At 37.8% G+C, this 15,506-nt stretch overlaps 1 protein-coding gene across 3 annotated transcripts in view; it reads left to right on the forward strand.

Moving 5' to 3' along the window:
• Window positions 1–15,506, forward strand: part of mllt3 (MLLT3 super elongation complex subunit) — a 158,425-nt gene that overhangs the window by 98,536 nt on the left and 44,383 nt on the right. For all 3 annotated transcript variants that reach the window (XM_078569575.1, XM_078569584.1, XM_078569594.1), the window contains exon 6: window positions 14,111–14,192. In XM_078569575.1, coding sequence (XP_078425701.1) covers window positions 14,111–14,192 — 82 coding nt within the window. The remainder of the gene's footprint in view (window positions 1–14,110; window positions 14,193–15,506) is intronic.

The following is a 15,506-nucleotide window of genomic DNA, read 5'->3' on the forward strand; positions in this document are numbered from 1 at the left end:
CTGTGTTTGATTTTATGATTCATTTGGCCAGGGGAAAAGACTGCCAAAGTTTTTATTTCAAAAATATCTCATGCAATATTTTCCAGTTGTGTATTGTAGAACTCCCAAAATATTCAGTAGCACCTATAAATCTAAGATGTGGAAAAATGAAATTTTCAGTTTGGGATGCTAAAAATCTCATTATGATTAAATCATATACCTTTTATATTCCCTACCTTGGATTTCTTGTGCATGCACTTAGGCATTTACATTGACATCAGAACACTATTCTGAAAGATATTGCAGAATGTTACTAAATCAGCTTCCCTTTTGTGAGATTGCTCTGCTCGCTGTCCCATTTTTTACCAATGAGAAAATAATTACATAGGAATAATTGGGAAATTGCAAGTCAGGAATTAGCATCATCTGATTCATGAACCATGTGAACTGGAAGCAATTTGTATGCAAACTCGTGTGAAATCCTAAATATCCATTTAACATGGCAAATAATAGAGCCATTTAATATGCTTTAATTTCAGTTTCTACTTGGGATTATTTTCTAATGAATTTTGGCTTCTCGAGTGCTTTTATTCACTTCCAACCAAGTGCCGTTATCTTATCGGAATAAAGTGAAGGAAAATGACATTGCAAATCTTTCAAGATGTGTTCTTTTTGATGTTTTAATGCAACAGTTCGTTAATTGCCATAAAAACTTGACACAGCCTACATAATTGAGTTGATGACTATTTGCTAACAGTATAGGACTTTTGCTGCATACTTAATGAAGCTTTGCACATCCTAAAATACAAGTCTTGAGCAGACATTTTTCCACTGGTTGTGGAGTGCACAGTATAAAAATATTGTGCAAAGATTTGTTTGGCTGAACTGCTTTTTCTCCATTTTTGGATTTTCTAAGGAAATAGTAACAATTTGAGGAATATCCATCCCAAAATTCTTGTGCCTGCTCTGTTGATGGCCTTTAGCATTTATGCTGTTTTTGTAGAACTCTGTAGGCTTTCATAAGCAAACATGATTCATGTTGATGCTTGTTTTTAGTTGAATAATTCCATCATTTCTACTTCTGTATATAAATCTTCATGGAAACAAAGTTAATTGATCTACATAGTGACTTGCAGTTTAAAATCGAGGTTAGCTTGGCAAAGAGCAAACTGTCTCATAAAATACACAATTGAAATTAGGATACTGATAAATCAATCATACACATATGGTGGCAATTGTGTTGGCTTGGCTCTGCATATCCTTAGAGATATCATGCTTCTGTATCATTGACTCTGCCATTCAAAACTGAATTAATTGGCTGTGTTTTGTTTTACTATTCCTTGTGCATTCAATTTGTGGTATGTAATCAGGTTGATACCTTTTTTGTAATGGAACCATGTGTGGAGAATAGCTTCCGCAAGATGAATTGAAGTGTTCAAAGCAGTGCTGGTTTAAGTTGTGTTAAGTCTTTTTGAAACACATTTGTAAAATGTATTGATATGACGACTATATTGCTTCTTACAAGGTCTTTTAAGAAAAGTAACTTTTTTGTAATGATGAATGAAGCTTGTATTTTTACTGACTTCAAACAGTGTCCTGCAGGTGCAAGCTTTTATGATCCAGTTAGCGATTAATGTGCCTTTTGTCGGCAGGAAACTCACACGGCCACCAAAGAGTGCCATGTTTATTGTGCCCTTTTGTTTTCCTTTTGTTTGTTTCAGGAAATTGATAATTGCAGGGTTCTGATTATTTCCTGTTTATGTTCCTGCTGACATGAGCAATCTATGTGTCAAGGTGGGGGTGGTAATTCTAAAACCTACTTGGCCTAAAATGCTTGCTCCAAACTTAGTCAAACTCTCTTTAGTACTTAACTGTAGGTGAAGTCTGACTAGATCCAAGAATGATTCAATTATGAAATCTGGATTTCTTAAGTCATGCGCGCACATTAAAAAGTTAAGGAAGAAGAACCTTCACACAGGAGTGACAGTTTTATTGATAGAAGTTGGAACAGATTTATAGCTTTATGGTGCAAGTAGAATAATAGTGCAGTCTGTGTGAAAACCAAAGTCTCTGCTTTTTCCTCCTTTCTTTTGTCCACTCCCTCCCTGAACAACCAAGCCCCTCAGGCTGCAGAGACTGACTGACTTTTTTTTTGATGACTTTATTGTGTCCACGTTTTAAAAAATATATAATTTATCTTATTTGGATAATATTTCCTTCTGTCTAACATTTTAATGTTGCATTACAAAATTCAGCAGGAAATATTTTCAGTGGGCTAACAATTTCTAATGAGCTGTGTTTATTATGAAGAAATTTCAGCCCTTGAGCTTAATGCAGTTGGGTATGAGAGAACTTTATTGTAGTAACAGTTTGGAGTTTGGGTCCATGGTTTTGAGATCTGTTCATTGAAATATATTCTAAATGCCTGCACTTTTCTATTTCAAGTAGGTTAGCTCTGTTGGTTCACTGTTGCACCAGGTCAAATGCAAGTTAGATTTCTGCCCAATTTTTCTTCGAACAGAGAAAATTCCACATGGCAGGCACTGCCTGTCTAGGTTCTGTGTGTCTGTTGCCAACTTCCTCTGAGATGGGGAATATTATCCCTGCACAACTGTTATACACCTAGTGATTTGGTTTGGAGAAGTATTGGCAAAGGTCTACAAATAGGTTCCTCACCTCTTCCCCTTCACTGTGTGGCTGGAGAGATTCAAACCATCATGTAAATGTGGATGAGTACTATCAGCAGTAAATTGCATGATTCAGCAACTTTATTTGAGGTTTATTTTTTATATGGAGCACATGTACATTTTTAGAGTCTTAATTGTTGGCTGTTACACTGGTTTGTCATAATTTGTAAGTTTGTGTAGATTTTCAAGTGTGGTCATTGTTTTTGTTTCATTTATTGAGCTGACAGCTTTGGAACTTCCAGGCTTGATTTTTCAACATAAAATCGTACGGTTAAACTTCCCACTTTGGTTGGAAAGTGGGTGATAGCATATCAAAGTCAGTGGGCAGGAAAATAGGACAGGGTATATAATGAACTGCCAATCTACTATAGTCTTGTTTCACATCCCCACTGATATTGGAAGTTTTGTCCATAGGAATAACAACGTAGTGTTGACTTATTGTGTCTGCCAGTGCTTACTCTTGACTAGAACTATCCACTTGGATCATTCTTCTCACCCTTTCCCAATACTATTTTGTATTTTCTTCAAATACATGTTTAATCCCTTTGAAGTTATATAGTCTTGGCTTTAATAGCTCAGTGTTTTAAAGCAATTCATAATCTAATAAATTCTCTGTGGCAAATATCTTTCTGATTTTCCCCCTTCATTCTTTTATTTAATCCTGAATATTTACCACCTTGTTACCATTACTTTAACTGGCAGAAATGATTTTTCACTATGAACCTGCTTACAACCTTTAATCTTTGCTGTTCCCATGCCATTCCTTGGTTCTTCAGTTACTGTCATTTCTGATATTGTTCTGGTGATTCTCAGCTGTACCTTTTTTCCATGACTCTTAACATCCTTGCTATAAGGGTGTCCAGCATTAAATGCAATACTTGATCTATGACCTAGACGATTACTAAGTTTAATTTTCATTTCACTGCTTTTTATATTCAATGTCCTATTCATGGTGAATCCTAATTAACTTTCAATTGCCTTTTCTATCTCTACTCTCATCTCTTAAAGATGGCAACTGAGAATCCTAGAGTTTTCTGGTCTTTTTCTGAGAATCTTCCGATTTTCTGTTGCACTGATTTTCTGCTCTAATTCTAAAACTTTTCTAATAGTTTTTGAAAGTATTGCATTTAAATAATGCTTCATTATGGCTTCATTGTCTCATATGGCTGTCGGAATAAATTCCTTTTTGCAATGCGTAATTTATTTGGGAACTATGGCCACAAGTTTGAGCAGTTAGTTGAGGGACATGTTGGCGAAGACACCAGGAGAACTGAATGCTCCTTTTCTGTTTGTACTATTGAAAATCTTGTCCAACTTCTGTCTCCTTAAAAAGTATGTTGCAAAGCTAGTCAATGGGTTTTCTTGCATGCTTTAAGCCATCTTTTCTTTTCCCCTAATTTGCAAAGTTACACTTAGTTTTAGATTATTGTACATAAACTATATTGAGCTTCTCAAAAAGTCAGCAATTTATATTTTCAGTGCGAAATTGGATAGATCTGCTTGTTTTTTTTTTGCAAGGAAAGCATTATTAGAAGCTTATTTAAGTAATTTGCTTTTAGAACCTGAGATTCCTTTCAATTGTGTTTTTTCAGTAAGTGCCTGTTTCCAAGATTAAAGTTGGCAATATCATTTGACCTTAGAGAAATCTTTTGCGTTACAAGATACAAAACCATTGGAATATATACTCCATGATCTACTTCCTCTTCATCATTTTCTCAGATGCGTTTCAAGAGCAAAGTTTAAAAAGCAGTGTTTGAAACTGAAAGTTACCAAAATTCCAATTTATCACAGTCTGCACAAAAAAAAACTGGCCTTTTATGTCATCCTCCCAGAAACTTTATATGCACTCCTTTTTGTTCTGCTGGTAGCACTTGTACATTTACATGTTGATGTTGATTTGAGTACCAATGTCAAATAATCTGTTCATGGTCACGTTGAGATTCCTACACTGGGAAATATGTTTTTTGTTTATGCTTGTTAAAATATTAAAGTTACATTTCACTTTCCTTTAATGTACTGATTTTGATATTTTAGATGCTAACTTTTGTGTATTACCTATTGTTTGCACTCCTGCAATGTAGGAGTAAACATTTTTCAGGAGCTACATTGTGGATAAAGCTGTTTTTCCTATTTAAAGTAAAATCTAATTAATCGTGGATGGTTGAGCTTTATAACATTTAAAGATTATGTACAATTCATAGATGTTTAAAAATATCATTGAGACATGGAAGACTTACAAGCAGTTTGGCTCACCAGATCTGTTCCTTCCCAGAATACAAACAGTCCACCCGTTTTGTGACGGGGCTCAAGGTTCTTTTGAAGTAAAGTTCTACATAAATGACTTCTTCTAGTTGTTGCAATTATTATTGAACAAAATTCCTTTTATCATCATGTTCCCTCCTCTTCTATTCTGTCCTGCCAATAATGGACATTTCTTCCTGTTGTTTCCCACCCTCTCCCAACAATGCCCCTTCTTCCCACCCCCGCCAAGTAGCAACATAGGAAATCATTGTTTCCCTATTGCTTCCTGATTCTAGCCATATATTTCTCTATTTTATTTCCCCTGAAAGGAGGTAATTGTTTTAATCTAAGCAGCTTTACTGGCGCCTATTCCATATAGCTCCTACTTTATGATGGGGGGAAATAGATTCTTTCTAACCACATATCTTGTGGTTTGTTAATTTTTATTTTGCATCCTGTAAAATATATAGTTCTAAGAAAGCTATTTGACCGGAGAAGTGAGGGCAGAGTTACTGGTCAGAATTGTCCTTGTTCTGGTGGTTGCATTTTAGCATGGAACCCAAAGTCCCAGTATCATTCTCGTTGTTCTCCTCTGTACTCTTGCCAAAGTACCAAGGAATTTCTTAAATGGGGTAGGAAATATTACACACTCTGTTCCAAATATAATCCCATGAGTTGTCTATTTAAGATTAAAGTAACTATTTTTAACTTGAACACAGCAAGATTACTGCATTACTATCTTGGATTCTTATTGTTTTTGAATTATCATGTTACATTTTTATAGTGTTTAGAAGTATTGCCTGAAAATGCCTAGTTTTGATAAATAATTATATTAATAGCTATATTAATATTACTAATACAATTGAAATAATGCTTTATTGGTATTTAAATGAAAAAAATAAAAAAGCAAGACAGAACTATCTTAAATGTTTTTTCAAGAAATGAGAACCAGAAAGAGAGGTATACGTGTTGGGTTCTGTTCTTGAGTTCCTTAGTGATGACTGGCTAGCCAGAGCATGTGTTAGAGGTTTGTGATTTATTGAAGATGCTTGACCATGTGTTTACTGTCAGCCAGACACCCAGACAGACAAACAGCCTGTAAATTGCATTAAAAAGACATCAAAGCACATCTCGTTCTCCCAGAAGTCCATAGACTTAACAATGGTTTACCACCCTAGTTGGTCCTTTAGGTTTCACAATGGTCAGATATTGGTAATGGTCTAGCTTTAGCACCATTGTGATTTGCAGTAGCTTTTGATCGCCAAGTGTACAATCCATCCTTAATGTTAAAATCTGTCTGATTATAAAATGGAGGATCTTTCAACTGGACTAGAGAGAACACATTGGCTTTTACAGGTGTGGCATAAATGAGTTTGTTTTTCTTCCCCCCACCCCTCCACCGGATTGTTTTCCTTTAGAATTAATTTCTATCAATGTTTGTAGGCTGCTGATCACAACCTAATCCGTATAAGTACACTAATCAGTACTGAAGAAATAAAAGAACTTGCACTAGTATTTAAATATTTTTATATATCTGGCTAGATTTTCTTGTGTGTACATTATGGAGCATGACATTACATAGGTTGCTGGAATTTCTTTTTTTTTCTTAATATTTTTTGACCTGTGGAAACAGAGATGGCAGCAGTAATCTGCTGAGACCCCCGCACATAAAAGACTTTGTAAAGTGGATATGATGAAGATGATGCCATGGTTTCCTTTCGAATCAGCAGGAGGGTATTAAGAAAAAGAGCGCCTTGGAAAGCTATAAATCTTCCAGTGGGCCTGTGCATAAATGATGCAAGTCTCATTAGTTTGTCTGGGACCAGAAAATGAGTAAAACAGGAAGAAGACATAGTTTCCGCTGTCAAGGGTCTATCCTAACGTTTGTTTATTTTTTGGGGGAGGGAGGGAAACGAGTCCTCCTTTGTTGCAGGACGCCTTCACGCTAATTTTGGTCCATGAACTATCCATTCGGTGATTAGTAACCACAGGGTAAGTGGTCAAATGCCCCAAGTGAATGATGCCATAAATACCACAGTCTTTGGGATAACAGATTGTAAAACTGTCAAACGCATTTAGTGCTGAAGATTGCCTCTGCATTCTAGAGGTGTCAAAGCCAGCAGAATGGTAATCCTTTTTTACATCTAGAACCAACAGGACACTAAACTACTACTTGTACTACTGAACAGAGTGCCTGTTGATTTCATAGCAGGCAAAATCTTTTTGCTATAAGCTTGGTGCTAAATTGCTTTCACTGATTTAAGATCTAAGATATTATTTAATGTATAATTCAAAAGAACCGTTATTTCACGAGGTCTACATCACTTTAAAGAATTAGAGTTGTTGCATCCAGGGGTTCAGATTTTCATTGTTCATTTATCTGAATCCCAAATTGAATTATTGTTTTGTAATCATTGAGTCCTTAACATTAATTGATAAAAGGGCTTTAATTTCATTGAGAGGGAAATAATAAACTTAAATGAGAGATCTGGATTTTTCATTCCCATTTTATCAGTGATTTGTCCAAAATGACTCCATCTTGGAAGTTTAGTCCATGATTTGCTAACTGCCACCAAAATAGTTGCTTGTTTATTCCCTCCCCAACAAGAAGTTTACTTTGGGCTTGCCTTACTGGGTTCAAATTGGTTATTTTCTGCATAAAATTTACTTAATACCACTATTATCTCAATTTATACTAATTGCTACCAAATAAGTGCATTTTTGCTGTTGATAGGCAGTAACTGCTCAGAGCGGAATTTTACGGCCCCTCCTGCCAGTGGGATTTTCTGGTCCCACTGAAGTCAGTGGACCTTTGAGTGGCTCGCCGCATTTTATGACCCCGCCCTGCTGCAACGGGGCCGTAAAATTCTGCCCCAGGTGGGTTTGACAAAAGAAAGGTGCTCAAGTTTAGAATTTTTTAATATAGAGAATGACTTGTGATAGTTACTGGATGACTTTAAGATGAAGTACATTTTTAATTGACTACCTTAACTTGATGCCTTAACTTTATTCCACTACCCCTATACTCACTCTTAATGAGTTTCTATAATTTACCATATATACTGTAGAATCCATATAGCTATACTATAAACAATTTTCAATTCCCAAACACTACATTTTGTTATAGTAAGAGTTATGATTTATTTAATGTATAATCCAAAAGAACCATTATTTTATGAGGTCTACATCACTTAAAGAATTAGAGTTGTTGCTTCCAGTGGTTCAGATTTGCTGTTCATTATCTGAATCCCAAATAGGATTATTGTTTTGTAATCATTGAGTGTTTTCTATATAATCCAACGCATCAGATTTTTTGTTTCTGCTTGTAATTAGTATATTTGAAGTTGCCTAGAATGAATTCAATTCCAAGTTAAGGTTCAGCAAAGTTTTCACTTGTCTATCAGCCTGGTCATTCCCAGTAATGCAAAATCACTTCAGGTTCAAGAAGTACAGGCTGTGTGTCTTCTCTTAGGCAGTCCCTCAGGATCAAGAATGACTTGCTTCCTCTCTGATTTGATGGGTTCTGAAATGGCTGATAAGTTCAATGCGCGATCTACAGACTCTGTCTCATGGGGCAGGTGGTGCTTGAAGGGTTGAGTAGATGGGTGGTTTTGGAGGTTTGTGCACTCCCTCCAATGCCTCAAGTTCCTCTGTATGTTCCCGACGAAGTGTCTCAATGTATTTCATGCCTTTCCAAATCAATCTCCGTTTTGGTTGGTCATGAGCTGGTCATGAGTCGGCTGGTATGTTTGACCTCTTTCAGGAATGGTTTGAGAACATCCCTGAAGTGTTTCTGCTGTCTTCCTGGGAGTCCTCTTCTGTGATTGAGGTCAGAATAGAGCAGTTGCTTTGGGTTTCGGATATCAGGCATATGAATGACATGTCCCACCCAACAGAGCTGGTTTTGAGTCATTAGTGCCTCACTGGATTTGAGGCACTAATGACTCAGAATAGTTGCTTGCTTGCTTCAAGTTGGCTTGGGTGAGGACTCTGCTGTTGGACCACATTTCTGATCACCAAATTTGGAGGATCTTGCAAGTGCCCTACTATGCATGTGTATTTGGAGCAAAACTGGTTTAGCTACCCATCAAAACATCTGGCTTGAGTACATCAAGCTCTACCAAGACTTGCTGTCTTCTCTGTAAATCACTCAATAGTTCTAAGGTCTTCCTGGAGCAAAAATTGCTTCTGGCTTCCTTATGTTAAAACCAACTGTTGTCTTGAGGTCTTCTGCCTGCCTGTTTCATTCCCATCGAGCTCATAATTTTGTGGCCATGACCTAGACAACTTTGAGCTACTCAACTGTTTTCAGCTCAACAACAACTTATATTGTACCTTTAATACTAAAGAACACCCCAAGGTTCTTCAGAGACATTATACAACAAAACGTGACTGAGCTACATAAGGAAATATTAGGACAGATGACCAAAAGATTGGTCAAAGAGGTAGGTTTTAAGGAGTATCTCAAAGTAGGAAAAAGTGGTGGATGAGGGTTTTGTCTGCAAGTGAGCTGAGGCAGGAGCGAAAGGGGTGATTTTAGAAAGGTGGAAATGGGCACTCTTCGTGATGATGCAGGTAGGTGGTTGAAAGTTCATTTCTGGGTCATGTGACACCAAGGTTGTGAACAGTTTTGTGAACAGTTTGGTTCAGTCTCAAATATTTGACAGGGCAAGTAATGCTGTCAGTGATGATGGAGTGGAGTTTGTGGTGGTAACCACAGGCAATGGGTTCAGTCTTCCCAATGTTTAATTGGAGGAAATTTCTGCTCATCCAGCTAATGGTTGTCAGATAACCAGTCTGACAAATTAGAAACAGCAGGACTGAGTTAGAGTTAGGTGCCATCAGCATTGGTGTGGAAACCGGAGTGTTTTCGAATGATGTCGCTGAAGGGCAATATGCATATGAGTAATAAGAGGGGTGCAAGGATAGATCCTTGGTGGATGCCAGAGGTAACTGCAGGACTGGGAAGAGAAGATATTGCCAGTTCTCTGGCTGTGGCTATGATAGATGTATAAGAATGAACTAAACAAGTTGTGGCCCCACCCAGCTGGACGGTGGATGAGGAGGATGGTGTGATTAACTGTGTCAAAGGCTGCGGACAGGTCCAGAAGGACAGTTTGGGAAAGTCTATCTTTGTCATAGTCACATAGGATGTCATTTGTGACCTTTTGATAAGAACCATTTCCACACTCTTGGAGGAATTGATCCAGTTTGGAGGAATTCAAACATGGAGTTCCACAAAAGATGGGCATGAACTTGGGAGGTGACAAAATGTTAAAGGACTTGGGAGAGGAAAGGGAATTTGGAAATGGGGCCAAGGGTTGGTCTTTGACCTTCTTCCACACACCCCTCTGGCTGCCGGGCCACCTTCTACCCTTGCCATGAATTCCATTAGTCTAGTTTCATTCCCATCTTCTCTGAACCCATTTTGCCCATGAGACTGAGCAACTGCTTGCTTGACTTCCATTCCTACTAAATTGCTTATTACTGAACTTCTCTTTCTAACTTCAGTGCCAGCTGATTGTTAGAAGTGGTACCTTTCCAACAGGCACTGCCATCATCAACTCTTTAAACTTAACATCTGTTTTTCTGCCCTTGCACACGTCTACCTTTCCAATCTTCCTTTCCATCAAGTCCTTAAATGTGTTATTACCTCCCAAATCCATACCCATTGTTCTCACTGCACCAAAATGGCCCACACCAAAATGGCCCTAACCAAAGTCATATAGACATTTTTTTGACTATAACCGTGATGCCTTGCAAACTTCAACATAGATCACTAAATCGTCCTCTAATGTATTGTTTACATCAGGGGGTTGATGATCTGACCTGTTTGTTAGGGCAATTCCAGTATAATGGCTTTTCTTCCTGTCCCCACACCATTAGCACAAGTTTCCAAGGGTCAGTCAGTAGTCCTCTTTTTGCCATCATACAGCATCATGTAAAGACATGGGGCAACTTCTATATATATATGCTAATGACACCCAGCTTCACCTATTTCACTACCTCTATATTCCAAAATCACCTGTCCAGTCTTGGACAAACTGCAATTTCCTTCAGTTAAACATTGGGAAGACTGGAAATATTGTTCTCTGCCTCTGCCACAAACTTTTCACCCTTGCCACCAATTCTGTCCTCCTCTTGAACCACTATCAGGCTGTTTCAGACTTCTTAACCTGTTCAATCAGCAACTAAGGGTGGAATTTTACAGCCCCTCCTGCCAGTGGGATCTTCTGGTCAATAGACTTTTGAACGGCTTGCTGCATTTTCCAGCCCCGCCTGTAAAATTCCACCCTAAGGTTTTGAATTCATCACAAAACTGCATTCTTCCACCATTAACATTGGCTGCCTCTGCCCTTGCCTCAGCCATCTCTGCTGAATCCCTCATCAATGCATTTGTCCACCTCCAGGCTCACTTGTTCCAGTGCCCTCTTGGTCAGCCGCTTGTCTGAAACACATGTCCTACAATTAAAAATTTGCTTCCTTCCTATTGTTCTTCCATTGTTGACCGTGCCTGCAGCCATCTTGATCCCATGCTCAAGAAATCCCTCTTTAAACACGAATGCCTCTTCATCACCCTCTCCTCCCTTTAAGATCATCTTCTTTAAAACTGATCCCAGACCAATTTTCTGTCACTCCTTCTATGCATTAAAGACACTAAAAATGCAAGCTATTGCAAGAAATTGTGGGGACAGAAAGAAGTTGAGTGACACATTATGGGAACAATGAAGTTAGATGAACAAGAGATGTGGCAAAAACAGGAAGAAAAATGTTGGAACGATGTTTAAAAATGTAAGATTGTGTCAAAAGAGAAACTGGTTTACCAACAGAGGAAAAATTAGCTGGCTAAGGATGCAGGGATATATGGGCAAACAGTCTAGAAGAAAAGTGTAATAAGGAGACCACTGGAGAAAGCAGAGGAAAGGGACATTCAGAAAATATGGAGATACACACACAATGGTAATGCAGAAATGAGGCTACAAGAATGCTGAAATCTGTGGACATGCACAGATGAACATAGACCAAAATGTGGGCATGTTGACTGGCATGCAAAGATCAAGATTCTTGAAGAAAAGCGCATTTCTTGGTGGAAGAAAACAGTATGGGCATGAGAGTTCAGAGCAATACAATTTAGGCACAAATATCAGGTGAACAGAGGACTTGGTGAGATCAATGCCATAAGAGTTTTTGCATTCCATCTTGATAATCTTAGTCCTGATTTCTCAAACACTGGATGCATTTTACTGAGGGTGTTTTCATATTTTGCATTTCGGCTGCTCTGCCTATTTGAGTAATGTGCGGACTAAGTAAGAAGATTTGGCATTTTCCAAGGCTTCAGTGGCTAACAAGTAGTGTTTTCTTGTGATGCCTTTTGCTATGACCAGTTGAAATTACATAATAAATGGTCTGTGGAGTCTAATTTTGCAAATTAAAGGAAAATTCTGGTCTCTGTGGTTGTGGCCAGTTCTGGGCCATATAACTTTTCTTCTAAAGCAAACATATATTTCCAAAAATTCACTCTTTGCTCTGACTGTCAAAGTGACCTGAGTCACTTGGAATTATGTGCAATTGAAAGGTTGCTATCATTTTGTATGGTTCCTACATTTAGTGTTTTTTGGTTATGAGCAGTTAAAATTAAGGGAGTTAATGTTTGTTTCAATATGTTTCATCTCCTTTCTTCTGTCTGTTTTCCCTGCCCCCTCCTTTACCTAGCAGTCCTTATTACCCCATAGACTTAGCTGAATTGTTCCCGGGGTGGGTGGATGTATTGTGGGGGTGAAGCAATTACAGGTTATAAATCACTCTCCTCATTAGAACAGTACAATTGCTTGATTTATGAGCAGAAGCAACTGTTAAGATCATCAAAGATGTCTGCATGTAAGTGGTTTTGGTTCATGGCTTTGGTTTAAATGCCATAAATGTCACCGTTTTAACGTGACTCAGTTATCCATGCAGAATGATTTGCCACCCCACAGAACAGAGTTTGTTTAATAGTCCAGTTTTCATGGTGGTATTTTTGTTACTGACCTAGTAACAGTGAACTGCCAGGAATTACCTGATGCCGTGTATAAAAACAAAATGTCTGTGGGACCAAATTGACTGGCACAGCGACAAAGGTCAGGAAACTGCTTTCAGTGAAGGTCAGGGGAAACACAAGTGTTGTCCTAGGATGTGATGCACTTAAGTCTGAGAATTCTTGACTTTCTTTTTCAGAAGGCTTTTTATTCCCAAGTTCTCTTTATGTATTCAATTTGTTTTCTGTTACATTATTATTATAACCATTATTTTTAAATGGGTTACTTTTAAAGACTGATATCAATTTCAACTAAATTTTACCATCTCCCAGTAATTCTGAATGCCAGAGGACTCCAGAAGGATCCTCCTGTACTTATGGCAATTAAGTTCATTCATTGGGAATCAATTGCCTGCAGTGTTTGGTCATTGCTTTTGGTCATGATACCTATAATCGGTCAAACAAAAGACCGATGTAGAACCAGAAGTGCATAAACTCCAGCATAGACCTGTTGAACCAAATTACCTATTTCTGTTGTGTCAGTGCAATGCAATTATGTAATATGTTAGGCGACCTGCATACCCCCATTAACACACATATATATATATATATATATATATATATATATATTTTGAGTGACCAAGGTGGTTTAAGGGCTGTGATCTTATTTTAAGGATTCCAGCAACGATTTTTGACTGCTGGAGTGAAATCTTCACTAAAACTAAATGGGGGGAAAAAAGTAAATTATGAAATAAAGATGAGACAAATGCTGGGAGTACACAAAAATGAAGAGACGGGTTAATATTTGGAGTAGACACAACTGTCTGTACCTGAAATATTAGTCATCTTTACACTTGATTGAAACTATTGCTCTAAGTATCCCTGGATATAAAAATATTAATATCTGTCAAATCATAATTTTGATTCTATTTAGACTGTACCTATTATTTCTCAGTCCTGGAGCTTAATGATTTGCAGCCTCATGTTTTAAATTGAGGGGAAGAGCTTTGAATTCTGTTTTGTAAACATTTTAAAATAAGGAACCTGTATAATAATGTATAAGCTGATATTTCTAGCAGGCAAATATGCTTTTAGAATAGCTTTCTTGGTAATTATTTTGATTAAATGTTTAGACAGCAACTGCAACAATATTAACTGTTTGTTTGTCTTGCTTTTTATTTTGTTCAAGTCTCAACAGCCAAGTCCTGCTGGCTCCAGTTCCAGTTCAAATTCCAGTTCAAGCTTTACTCCATCTCAAAACAATAGACAAGGTAAAGATTTGAAACATTATCAATTTATGTATCTTCTGTGCCTTGTGATGTCATTTCTGTTAGCCCTACAGGGATAAAAATTTAATTTTCTCAAAGTTTTCTCTGTCCTCTAAGGTGAGAAGTCAGTCTTGTGGTTCATCTCTTTAACTGCCACCAGGGCTTCAGTGCCTTTGTAGAACTGAACACTCTAGTCCAGGTGTGAGCTGGGTACAATACTTAACACTTAGCAATATAGCATTTCATCTGTCATTGTTCTGCCGCTTTCATATTTTGTTTAACTCATTTTATATTTTTCCTGATTTGATTGTCAAAGAAGCAGTGGTGTTATTAACACGCCTCTGGAGCATGCCACTTGATCCTCTTCCCCACAATTTTTCCCCCCTTAATGGTTATTGCTTTAAATCAAACTGTTAGGATATTGTGAAGAACTTTGAATATGTTGTGCAAGTTGAGGCATGGCCTGAATATCAATTTGTCTTTTTGCACTTAAAGATGTCCAGCAGGAATAGTTAATTGTGTAACTCTTCACTTCTCCCAGAATCACTTCTTTTCATTACCAGAGAGATTAAAACTGTCCCAAGCACCTCTTTCACTCCGTACTCTTATCTTTCCTGAGCACTGTATTGCTCTGTTATATTCCTTACCATTCACTGTGGTCTGCTGTATTTTTGTACCATTTTGTTCCTGTTACCACAACAGCCTGTTTCAGGTATCTTACTTTAATGCTTCTCTATGCCTTTAATGTCCTTGGTAGGCTCTGAAGTGTTTCACGCCAGATTATGGATTTGCCTGTTTTAGTCTACTCATCCCTAGTCTCCTTGTTCCTCTGCCGTATTTGTACCTGTCAGTTAGATGTCTTCTACTTTTTGATCTATCTCTTCTGGATTTTGCCACCAATGCGCTTCCTCCCGCAAACCCCCAAGCCTATCAAGTTTAAATCATTCTCAACCACAGTATTCCTCATGAATGAATGTTTTGCTTAGATGCAGACAGTAATTTTTATACTAGTCGTTTCTGTCCTGATATTTCTAATTTCAGAAAAAAGTATTTTACTTATAAATTGAATTTTACACCCTGAATACCTGAAGCATCTTGCAAATAACAAATTACTTTTTGAGACAAACTTATGCTCAACCTTCACAAGTCACTGGTAAGGCCTCAGCTGGAGTATTGTGTTTCTGGACACCATACATCAGGAGGATGACAAGGCCTCAGAGGGTACTGAGGAGGGTTGCCAGAATGACACCAGGGTTGTGGAGAGACTCAGGGCGGGGGACGGGGGACGGGGTGGGGGGGGGTGGAAATGAGCTCATT

Source organism: Cetorhinus maximus, chromosome 2 (genome assembly GCF_964194155.1).
Source record: "Cetorhinus maximus chromosome 2, sCetMax3.hap1.1, whole genome shotgun sequence".
NCBI lineage: Eukaryota > Metazoa > Chordata > Chondrichthyes > Lamniformes > Cetorhinidae > Cetorhinus > Cetorhinus maximus.